Source organism: Oryza sativa, chromosome 11, assembly GCF_034140825.1.
Source record: "Oryza sativa Japonica Group chromosome 11, ASM3414082v1".
NCBI lineage: Eukaryota > Viridiplantae > Streptophyta > Magnoliopsida > Poales > Poaceae > Oryza > Oryza sativa.
Window position 1 is genome coordinate 8,256,992 of NC_089045.1, and position 12,051 is coordinate 8,269,042.

Consider the following 12,051-nt stretch of genomic DNA (forward strand, 5'->3'; position numbering starts at 1 on the left):
GGAGATGGAGATGTGTGTGTGTATAAATATATAAGCTGGTGTAGAATTAGTTAGATGTGGAGTAGGTATTTTGGTTTGCCTTTTTTTATGTGTGTGGACAATGGTGGAGAGGAGAGGGAGGTTTTTAAGAGGAGAGGAGAGGGAAATTGGGGTGTGGAGCCACACCACATGCAGTCATTGGGGCACATGGAGATGCCAGTGACAGAGAGGTGGAGCTTGCTTGCTTGCTTGCCCTCGTGGATATACACCAATGGTATCAAAGATGGGGGGTAATGTGTGTATTGCTACACTTACCCAACGGGGAGGGGATGTTGTGCGCGCACCGACCAAATGCCGTAAAATAATCCGGGTCATCATGTGGTTCTTACAGATATATAGGTTTAGAGTAGAGTGTATTTGGAGCTATATGCTGGATCGGTGCCGGTCAATGATAAAAGGTATATATTTCGATGCGAGCGTACGAATACATAATGGCCTGGTTCTTTGCTTAATAGTATTGTGTGGTTGTAGCAACATAGAAAATTATCCGATGGTTTGTTCGTAGTTTCTCTTAAGGAAAAACACATAAATCATAAAAGACAACCACAACCCTGCTTAATTAGAGCGCAACACAAGTGAGGGGTTGGTGAACAACAATTATAAATGACCACTAGAATATGTTGTTATGGGAGATGTACTTCTATTTTAAACGAGTATATATGTTAATTGATTTACTTTCCCATATTTACTCCATGTTGCATCTTTTAATCTGTCGAGATAGCTAGATTCATCAACTGGTGTAGGAGAGCAATCTTAATTTGCACACAACTTATCCTTTAATTCATTAGAGAAGAAAACATCTGCACAATTTAAAGTTGTTATTTGTATGTTGTTTTAGTGGTTGTATGCTGTAACTCTAGAGCAATTGAAAAAGGAAATGATTCTTTTCCTTTGGAGATCATAAAGAGATGAAGCAAAGGAAGATGCTGGGGGAAGGTTTGTGCACATGGCATGTTTGAGCAGGCATGCATGCACTTGGCTGCAGGGCTACTCTCCAAAGGAAAGAATTGGGCTTTTAAGGGACCAAACTTAATTATAGTTAAGTGAGATAAAAGTGATGAATTAATTATAAAGGGGTTAAAATGATGTCTTTTGGGGGCACTAGCTTGTCCTTCTTTTTGTGGGGTTTATGGCATAATATGCTCTCATTGCACATACATGTGCCAACCAAGCTCCAAAGGAAATAATCATGCCACGTCAGAAGGAATAGGACCATTAAGACCTTTTTGATCTAGAGTTGATTGTACTATTTAAATTCAAGGTACTTAGGGCAGTAGGTGACACATTAGTTGCTTTAGAGGAGAAAAGGTGAACTGGGATATGCTTTGGCAGATAAGGTCTTATAAATGATGCATGTCCTCTAAACCTAGCCATAATCCATGTAGCAATATAATGTGACTTTTGGATGCTGCCTAGCAAATCAGAAAACATGCTTATGTTAAATTTCTAAAATAATACGGCATAATTCGATAATATAGCCGGTCCTAATGATTTTCATGTGTGGATATCTAGTTGGAGAGCCAAGGATGGTACGAAGCTTGAGCAGCAAAGAGCTTTTATTAGCTACCGGTGGGTTTTCATAGCGCATTTCAGAAACTAGCCGTGTGCTGCATATATTGACATTGAGACGTGCGCCCACCCAACTAGCCCAATAACTAGTTGTGCCGTTCTGTAAATTATCAATTGGTGCAAAGGCTAAAACCGATATTTTATTTATTAATCAAATGTTGATTATCAGACTTATTTTTGAAAATCAGGGGAACACAAGTAATTGGCTATGAAAATCAAACCTAAAAAAAACCTCATGAGTTTCCCACACAAATTACCCTTATCCATGCTGGCTGTCACACAATTCGACACCTAGCCAGGTAGATCTCAGAAAGATTAAATGGCATCATTCAAGCAGCATGTAGGCAAGGCCATTGGTAATATGACCATCATGAATGCCACCCATACCATACAATACTTTTAGTTGGACATACTATATCTACTGGACCAATATATCACAATATATACATGCTGTGTTGCTGTGCAAAAAGGTTGAAATTTTTGGAATGATGCAAGGTAATTAATTAAGGAGATCTTGCTTTTCAAGTGGCTATAATAAAGGGAGAAATTTAAGATATTGTTGCAGTTGCATGCTGCTGCTGCTGGAGTTAGTCCTTGGTACCTTGGTAGGTCAGGTGATGACTTGGTTTGGAATTACTCTGAACCTGTTCACCTTTGGACTTGAGATGTCTGCTTTGAATGCAATGCTGCAGAACAGGGCAACGTGGATGTGCTGTTGAGCAGTTCAGAAACAAAAGCAACCAGGACATGTTTGTTCACTGTATTTTGTTTTAATGAAATGTTTGTTACTTGGTCAATTACCAAGCAAAGCCAGTAGCTACCCGCCTCTGTTTTGTGTGAGCGGTTTGTGACTTTGTGTATACGAGATATTGAGATGCTACACATGTATATGAACATATATTCTCTCTTTTACTTGTCACAACCATTTATATTTTAACTTTGACCATTATTAACTTTAGACTATCAGTATGACTAATACTCCTTCGTTTCCTATTATAAGTCGTTTAATTTTTTTCATAATCAAAGTTTTTTAGGTTTGATCAAGTTTATAAAAAAATTAGTAACATCTACACCACCAAATTGCTTTTATTAAATTTAATATTAAATATATTTTGATAATAAGTTTGTTTTGTATTGAAAATATTACTATATCTTTGTACAAATTTTTTCCAATGACTTGTAATATAAAACAGATGGAGTATATTTTTTTAAAAGGAATAATATGATCGGTCAAAGTTAAAATGTAAATAGTATCCGGTGACAAGTATTTGAAATTAGAGTGATCGAAATATGAACTAAATAATAATTCATACTACAAACTATAACGAGGTTATACTAAAATATGAAAATAAAATATATATACTCTTTAATATGAAAAATAAAAGGAATAAGTTCACCGGAGGTCCCTCAACTTAACATCGAGATTTTTTTAGGTCCTTTAACCATAAAACTAGAAATGTGTACTCTTAAACTCACACAAACCATGCACTCAAGGTATTATGGCAGTATATATGGGTGGTTTCACTGACGTGGTATCCTAGTCAGCAAAAAAAAAAAAGTAAGTGTGGCCCAATGTCAGCTGCACATTTTTTTCTTCTCATTTCTTCTCCTATTCTCTTTTCTCTCTTCTCTTCTGCAGCGGGCAGAGCAGCGATGGCACGCTTGTGCTGCGCGCGGCCGCGGCGTCTAGCCCCGCGGGGCCTAGCCTAGCGACCTCCATCTATGAGACCCACCTCGGTCTCGCTGCGCTGTCCTGGACGTGCACCTCCCTCGGCCTCTTGCTCCGCGTCGTGCTCCAGCTCTCGTCCCCAGCCACCCCGGCGTCCTCCTAAGTGGCGGGGGTGGGGATATACTTCGACAAGGACACTGATGAGGAGACCCTGGCCTTCCGCGTCTGCCCTTGGCTCCTCTGGCGGCGGCGCGGGACGAGGCGGTTCCGCGCCGCCGGCAACCGCCGCGCCGACCTGGCGTGGGATCGTGGTGGCGGCAGCGGCGCGCGGCCAGAGGTAGGTGGAACGGCGGCGTCGACGGGCAAGCGCGGCTGCGGAGAGGGGCGAGCGCTGCAGAGGGGAGAGCGGTGGTGGGCAAGCACGTCAGAGGGGGGACCGACGGCGGGCGAGCATGGCAGTGGGCGGAGCGGAGCGGCCGGAGTAGGCCGCAGAGGGGGGACGGCGGCAGGCGACGTGGCAAAGTGGGCGGAGCGGCGGCTGCCACCACGCTTCTCGAGCTGTAGCCGCCGCCGTCACACTTCTTGAGCTCCCGCCCTCGATCTCCTCCACCAGCTGCGGTGCCTCTGCCACCCTACGCGGCTGACTCTGCTCCTCCCGCCGCCGACCCCGCACCGGGTGTCCCGTCCCCCATCACCTCGCCATCCCCGTCGCCGCGTCGCGCCCCCCGTCCCCCGTCACCGCGCCGTCCTTATTGTCGCGCCTCTCCCCTCCCCCATCGCCCGCCGCCCGCCTCCCCTTTCCCTCCTCCTATCACGGTGCTCGAGGCGACGCCGCATTCTGGCCGCCATTCCTCCATCCGCTGCTCTGCCCGTCGCCAGCCTCCCTCACTTAAGAAAAGAAGAGAAGAGAAGGAGAAGAAAGAAATGTGCAGCTGACATGTGGGCTCCACGTACTTTTTTAATTTTTTTTTGCTGACTAGGATGCCACGTTAGCGAAACCATCCATATATACCGCCATAGGATCTTGAGTGCATGGTTTGTGTGAGTTTAGGGGTATATATTTTTTATTTTGTGGTTAAGAGATCTTAAAAAATCTCGCTGTTAAGCTGAGGGACCTCCGGTGAATTTATTCCAAAATAAAATATATGCTCTTGCTTGATTATGATTGGCACTACACATTTAGTAGTGTCCACTTAAATTGAGTGTCTGATATCCAGACCGGCAACTCCATTATTCAACTACAAACAACCACGGTTAGTTAATGGATCGGACGCGTCTCAACAGCTACCAATTAGGCTGGTCCGCACGCAAGCACTATATACCACGTGGCAACAACTGATGCATTTCCATGTTCCTCTCTGCCGTGCGATTTGAGATAAGTCGCACATAATATTATTGTTGAATTTCAGGACTACATTTCAGAATTAGTTTATTAATTTTTTTGGGTTTCCGTTACTGGCCTTTGTTGATTGCTGATGCTATGCATCTCTCTCTCTCTCCTCTTTTCTTCCATACTCCTCTTTTTTCTTCCATACGGTCAAAAATATTTGACATTAGGATGAGATTTGTTAAATTTTTAAAATTTGGTCCATCAGTATTTTCTTGAATGCTTAATCTAAAACCAAATAAATGATGTATACTAAGAGTAAAAGTGTAAAACTCTCATTAAAAATTAGCTTCACTTACATGGCCATGTGTATTCATCCTAAGATTGCTAATGCTATGCATCCTAAGAGATACATTATGTACTAATTAACTACTATAATTTTAAATATATGATACCGTTGATTCCTTGATATGTACTTTTATCGTTCGTCTCATCTTGTTCAAACATTATTTACTTTTCTATATTATTTACTTTTCTATGACTTGTTTTATTACTAAATGTATAATGAGCATAACTCATAGTTTTACTATTTTTTTTCCAAATAAGGTGAATGCTCAAAACGTATGTCCAAATATCATCCGTATCATATATTTAAAAAATGTAAGGAGTATATTTTTTTTTTCATTTTTCATATAGAAGCACTGAATATAACCATGCAAAAATATATGTTTCTTGAAAATTTTGTTAGTATCATTTCAATGGGATTGAAAACAGAGTTAACTACAACTGAAATGAATGGACACGGCATGCCCAAGGCACTGACCAGATGAATAATACTATCATGCAGCCTCTACTGTGGAGAATCCAGCTCAAATTTGCGTTAATGGGGCGTTGACTAAACACAAATTAGTTGGCGGCAAAAGCTAAGTGGTTGACTGGTGAATTATGTGTGTTGCAGCTAGCTGTTTGCAATAATCGCTTTTTAATTTGGTGATAACCAGGTTGACCTTTTCGGGAGTGGACATGTAACTGACCATCAACCTTCTCCATGTGGTCGCTGACATTGCGAGTAGTTGACTCACAATGCATGATCATCTTAAAATCCAAGAATATATATGATTCATATAGATATATAATTAAGTTCCACCCTTCGGGGTTTATCTTGCATTTTTTTCCTCCTCTAAAATGTATTTTGCTAAAAGCCGGCTAAGAGGAGAGGATCCTTATTGTGTTCTTCCACAACATGTAAGAATATATATGAAACATAAAAATAGGAAAAACACCTTAACATAGTAGAAAAGCAAGATGGAATTCGGAAACCGTTCCCGTAATTAATCCAGATAACTCCAAGGAAAAAAATCCTACACAAAAAATATCATCTTTAAATCCTTTGGTCCAAACATATCCTTAAAAAACGGTGATAGATATACTACCCGTATAAAACCCACTATGATAGTCTACCGGCAGCGCCCAATATTAGCCACATAGCATTTTCACCTCTTGGTATGCATCGGCGAGCCCCGGCAGCTGCTCATGGCAGCCGGAGTGCTAGCTCCGCCGCTGTCTAGAAGGAAACAATTGGTAATTGTAAGCTAAATTATATACATTTATTAATACTATTTTAATTTGTGGCTCTATCTTTTTCGATATTTTTCATTAATAGGGAAGCATATATAATAGTTCTCTTTGGGGTTACGATAAAGTTGGGGAAAATATGTAATAAGATAGAGATCGATGTCGGCTTATTTTGCAGTACCAACAATTTATTATATGTAATACACAGATCGATGCGCATATGGATGGGTGCAGAGCATCAAACGTTAGTAGTTTATGCAAATACAGTATATATACACATCTAAATCCTTCATGCAGTCACCGGCTAGGAGTCAATATTTTGACCTAAAAATGTAGTTATTCATCTGTTTTTTTTTTTTTTTTTGCTTATTATAATGTCAACTGTTGTGATAGATTCCCATGCATATGCTCAGATTGGCAAGTGAAGAGGAGCACACCATGCGTTAATATAGCAAGCATGCAATACCTGATTGATTAATTAAGTTAATAAGATGCAGAAGTGGATAAGTTCTTTTAATGCATTAGTTCACCTATAATTTTATTGTTTTTACATGCTTACTAGTAGTATATATTTTTAATACTATAGCTGTACATTCATCTACTTAGCCGTTGGTTCAGTTTACTGTTTGTTTCCTCATCGAAGAACATTGGGCAGATAATTTTATTCTTTTATTCACAACGGTATACATTAATGTATTATAATATAAATTTATGATCATGTATGCACAATTGATTAACTGATCATCTGCTCTCTGATCTCACAACGTTCATGCATGGGAGCAATGCATTATGTTCAGGGATAAGCATACCAAGTCTGACAGATCATAAGATACATACATGCTGCATGCACCAAAGCTATAGAGATCTGTGATTATTTTCCCCTTTTTTTTTTAGGATTAGATCTGTGACTCTCTGAAAATATAATGGTGTTAGCTGGTAGCATGGCAGATTAATACCAATTAAGACAGGTTGCAGACTTGCAGTATGGTTAATTAATTTTTGCAACTTCATGGAGCAACCAGTTTATTTTTCCTTCAACTTAGAATCTTGTTTTTCTTCTGGTGGAATCAAAATCTCAACAATACTGACAAAAATTTTTAGCCCCATGGAAGATAAGACCAATATTTGTCCTACTAAACAGGGCCTTTCATGTTCTTGAAGAATAACAACATGACAATTAACAGGGGAAAATGACAATATTTGCATGATTGACAAGTATGGGGAGAAGACTTCTCTTTTGTTCTTACAAGACAACATTACAGCACATCAAGGCACCAAAAAACAGAACTAAAATTTTAAAAACAAAATAAATACAAACATGTACTTTATTGCAGGATAAGAAACCAGCATAAATACAAAACGGAGCAAACCATGGATGCCGCCATTTCACACTGTTTATTTGCTGATTCAAGCAGAAGGAAACAAAGCCAGTAGCATTGGCAATTTGGCATTGCCATGCTTGCTGAACATGTCTGATGCAATGGATCCCAAGCCCAATGATATATGCAGATAAGGGCAAGAACGCATAACATTGAGCATAGAGTGACTAGATTCTGCAGCCAATTAGGCATTTTTGCCAGCCAATTTGGCTGTTATCCATGTAGTATGTAGTATGGGCCTTTTGGTTGATTGCAAGAAGATGTCTGAACAATGAGTAGATAGGACAGGCAGGCTTGTCTCGGGATCCCTGACCACAGTTGCAACTTGTCCATGTTCTTCTGATACTGCAGTCAGTCTCTCTGTGAGACTGTGACTGATCTGATTCTTTTCAGTTTGAAGGCTTTGAAGATCATCAGAGATTCTAACTCTGAACTTACACTGGCTTGGACGGTTGGTTTCAAGAATGTGATCCCGTTGTAACATGGCCAAATCAATCGGTGTGATAGAATCTCTTCAGAGACGTTTGAGATCATTCTACCAGAATCATGAGGAGATTATGCAGAGGCCAGGAGTGTTCTCAGTGAAGTAGTATCACCTTGATGTAATCAACTCAGTTTAATTAAAACTTCCATTATCTACAAAAATCATGAGGGGATATACATACTGATTTTTGGTAAATAGCATATTGTCACACTGAACAAGCATATATATGGCCACTTACTACATCAACATCAATATCCTAAAGAATGCTTCAAAGATTAAAATATATGTATCTCATTTTTGCTTCGATTATACAAATAATAGCATCATACAAAATAATATCACATGCAAATCAGAAACCAGACTTTATCTGTAAAAGCAACAGTAATTGGTTCTCCTTAGCGCTGTTTACACTTAAATCCAAAATCCTCATAGTTTCCAATAAATTCCCAGCTTGTGCAAGATGCCTGACACAACACCCCAGAAGACAATCTCCCCAAATATGACATACAGCAGTGTTCCCAACCTTTGTGAGTGCCATACATTGATAAACACATGCTTCTGGATCCAGCTAACCTGCAGATTTTTTTTTAGGTAATGGATTAAACCAAATCAAACTCATGTCAAAACTTTGCCTGTAGATGTCACCATGCTGTCATGATGGATTAAAAATAAACTTGCAACAAAGTTACTTACAAGAGTATTGCCTGGTGAATCATAGTACCATCCATTGACAAATGCTGGAAATATTGCCTGTGCTGCTAGAACAAACACAAGCATGGCATTCATGCCAATCCACTCCAGGAACAAGAATGGTGTTCTTAGTCCCCAGACATCAATCTATTAATAAAAAAATAATAATCCAGTAAATAAATAAAATTAAAATCGGTCATGAAAATGAGTACTGAAATTCCATATCAGGCCTCGTTTAGATGGGCCTCAAGTAATCGAACCCAGCCCATCCGTGTTTATAGGCTGGGACTTTGAACTAAAATCTCGGTCCACACCAAACCAAACGAGGCCTCAATGTACTAATGAAAAATCATACCAATATGTAGAAAGCTGAAAGAACTACTCCAGCTGCACCAGCCGTGAAGCAGACATAGCTTAAGCTGTAGAGTTGCTTGTTGATTGGAATGGCTGCAAGAAAGATAAAATGGATGTAAAAGTCCTGAATAAATATTTTGACCTTTTTTATCAGTTGTGGGAAATAGATTTTGGGGAGTAGTAGTACCATTTGTGAAGTGGAGAAGAATGCCGAGTGCAAGGAGAGAAAATCCCAGCAGAAGCCAGTGTCTCAGTCTCTCTCTGTGGGTCTAAAATTCAGACACTTTTGTTTCAAACTTGTGCTTGTTAAATATTAACTTAAAATAGTATAAATTAACACAAAATAACCTTGAAATGAACGAGAACATGTCCATAATGGATCCCAATTGTCCCTGACAGAATCGATGATATTGAACTGCAAAAGAATAAATTGTTAGACAGCTGAATTACTTAATACGTAGTGCAAAGAAGCTTCTAAGACAAATTAACTTCAGCTTCAGTTAGCTCATGTTGTCAGATTTCCAACCTTAATAAGCCTTCTGGTTCAAAAGGCCCAAGACACCATGCTGGAGCATCAGCTCGGAGAGGACCTGCCCTTGGTGAGCTAAATGTACAATCCTAATCAAAGATAATTGCAGTTCACAAAAAGTTTCAGAGTTTGCAGGGTACAGGTTAACAAAACAAAATTTTGCACTTGATTACAGAAGGACAAATATTGTACATCTGATCATTGCAAGATTACAGTTTCTACCTTTGATCGGATCCAAACTGGCTGCGTGTAGAGATGATTGATTCCCCAAACCACCCTATCAACATAACCAACTGCGTTGCAGGCAGGGTCCAGATGACCTCTCACACCACATTGTACCTGCAGGGATAAGACAGTACTGTAGCAAATACAGGATTTGCAGCTCTGCTCACATGATCAGGGAAAACTGCAAGTAGTACCGTAAATTGCTTCCCGTCATTAACATCGCCATCGTTGTGGTAGACATAGCTCCAATCCGGGACATATAGAGAGAATGTGGTGACCATGTAAATGAATAACGCGACAAAACCGCCTAGCCTGTCAGATAACAGAAAAGACCAGAAATGCTCACCATTTTCAGAAATTGAACAGATGTTCGCTGAATTGCAGTGACATTGTTAGCCAAATATCAAGGTAATATTTGTGTACCATTGCCATCGGTATGCGTGGAAGATTGCATATGGACCGGACCGCACTGTCGTAGGCCGAACTTTTGTGGTGAATGCCTCTATCAGAGCAACCACGAAGTACACCAAAGCTATCCTCTGCATTGTCAAAACAGAACTAATAAATTCTGAAGAAATAAACAGAACATAAACTCTGAACAATTTTTTGTTTTCTTTCAGCAAATTAAGGTACTGGACCTGGAGGATGCCACACCATCTTATCTTCTTCATATCCACCCCATAAGACAGGTCATCCGGTGCATGTGAATATCCACCTTCATACATGCGAAACATCAAATTCGGCAGTGCCAATGATTGTCATAACATTCAAGTTGCAAACTGAAAATTTGTTGATATGCACATTGCATTTGATAGTGGGCATGTTCATTGAAGGTTTTACTTACCTTGCAGTAGCAGGCCCCAGAAGAGCATTTTCAGTGTTCTGATGGTGATCTTCTTCACAGCTGCACCCAACTTTGGAACTCTCTGCAACCATGTATAAGCCAGACGATCAATTGCCAGAATTTAACAACAGCATTATTCATAGATTCATAGCAAGAGGTGCTCTTGTGCAAGTGTCTGTAGTAACCTTCAACGCGAAGGCGATTGCGACGCCGACGATGAAGAGGAAGAAGGGCATGACGAAATCTGCCAAGGTGCATCCGTTCCATGGTGAATGGTCCATCCGCTCGTAAGCCCCACCGGCATCATCCACCAGTATCATTAGCTGCACAATGCAACTCAACAGTTTACACTGTCACATTCATGCTCATTCAAAGAATTTCAACTTCTGTTTTTACTACTCCCTTTGGTCATAAAAACATCGGCACATTTGTCAGTTAGTTTCTATTATAATTTTTTTTACAAAAAGATCCGATAAAATTATAATTTTATGGAAGTAACTTTTGAGACAAATATATATAGATGATTTTCAATTTTTCATAGTTCAAATCTAAATAATTAAAGAGCATTAATTAATGACCAAACATTCTAAGGTTTTACTTGAAACATCCAAAACAACTTCCTTTTTTTATTGAAGGGGGTAAATAAAAAGGGGTGCTACTTTCTACACTTCATGAATACTAAATTACACTGATCATCAAAACACTGATAAGTACTACCAAAGTGTAACTAGATGGAAACAAAACTATTCATATTTTTCACTGCATATGCAGTAGATATATGTATACCACAATGGTTAGCCCTCTAAAGGCATCAAGAGCTGCAACCCTCTTGCTTTTCTTCCTGGGCTCCTCTTCAACAACAGCCAATCTCTCCTTCTCCGGTGCTTCTGCAGCGGCGCCGGCGACGACTCCGATGGCGCCATGCTCGCCGGGGCGGACGTCAATGGCGTGCTGCTCTGAACCTTTCTCGCCGGCTGACGCTCCTATCTCCTGCCCCTTCTCCATGATCCAGAGCTATGTCAGGACATGGAAATGGATATTAGTATCAACGAAAATTGGAGCCTGTCACATCTATATAGTATCTGATCTGTATCTGATCATAAGAATTTCCCCTCTTGCTGTCAAAGATGTCTTCTTTTGATAGTTAATTTGTTGTTACGTAGATTTATTATGTTTTTGCAGTAATGTTGGCTTGCCGTCCAGTGGTTAAGTACATGTTTTTTTTCTAGGATAATTGTCACTGTCCATGTTTGCTTGCACTGACTTCTTGGGCTATGTTTCCAAGTGTCAGAACCTTAGTTCCTTTAATATGCAGTCTATCCATGAAAAATAAAGATTGGAGAGCAGAGAGAATATTTGTAGTTTAG

The 12,051-nt window shown here is 39.9% G+C and overlaps 1 protein-coding gene across 1 annotated transcript; it reads right to left on the reverse strand.

Moving 5' to 3' along the window:
* Window positions 1-8,151: 8,151 nt before the first annotated feature.
* On the reverse strand, window positions 8,152-11,810 carry LOC9271178 (uncharacterized). Its single transcript, XM_015761066.3, has 13 exons — window positions 11,471-11,810; window positions 10,870-11,007; window positions 10,685-10,766; window positions 10,479-10,555; window positions 10,264-10,379; window positions 10,035-10,152; window positions 9,838-9,954; window positions 9,613-9,704; window positions 9,435-9,501; window positions 9,274-9,355; window positions 9,088-9,179; window positions 8,736-8,879; window positions 8,152-8,615 (listed from the first exon to the last, which is right to left on the reverse strand). Exons 1-13 carry the CDS (start codon window positions 11,687-11,689, stop codon window positions 8,469-8,471), a joined length of 1,491 nt encoding a protein of 496 aa, XP_015616552.1. The 5' UTR covers window positions 11,690-11,810; the 3' UTR covers window positions 8,152-8,468.
* Window positions 11,811-12,051: the final 241 nt, after the last annotated feature.

What these genes read in the sequence shown, in the direction of transcription:
- LOC9271178 (XM_015761066.3), bottom strand. Translation starts at nt 11,689, where the DNA reads ATGGAGAAGGGGCAGGAGATAGGAGCGTCAGCCGGCGAGAAAGGTTCA. An exon ending in CAATCGCCTTCGCGTTGAAG is followed by an intron (nt 10,767 to 10,869) that starts GTTACTACAGAC and finishes ACATGGTTGCAG; the next exon opens with AGAGTTCCAAAGTTGGGTGC. An exon ending in CACGCATACCGATGGCAATG is followed by an intron (nt 10,153 to 10,263) that starts GTACACAAATAT and finishes GTTATCTGACAG; the next exon opens with GCTAGGCGGTTTTGTCGCGT.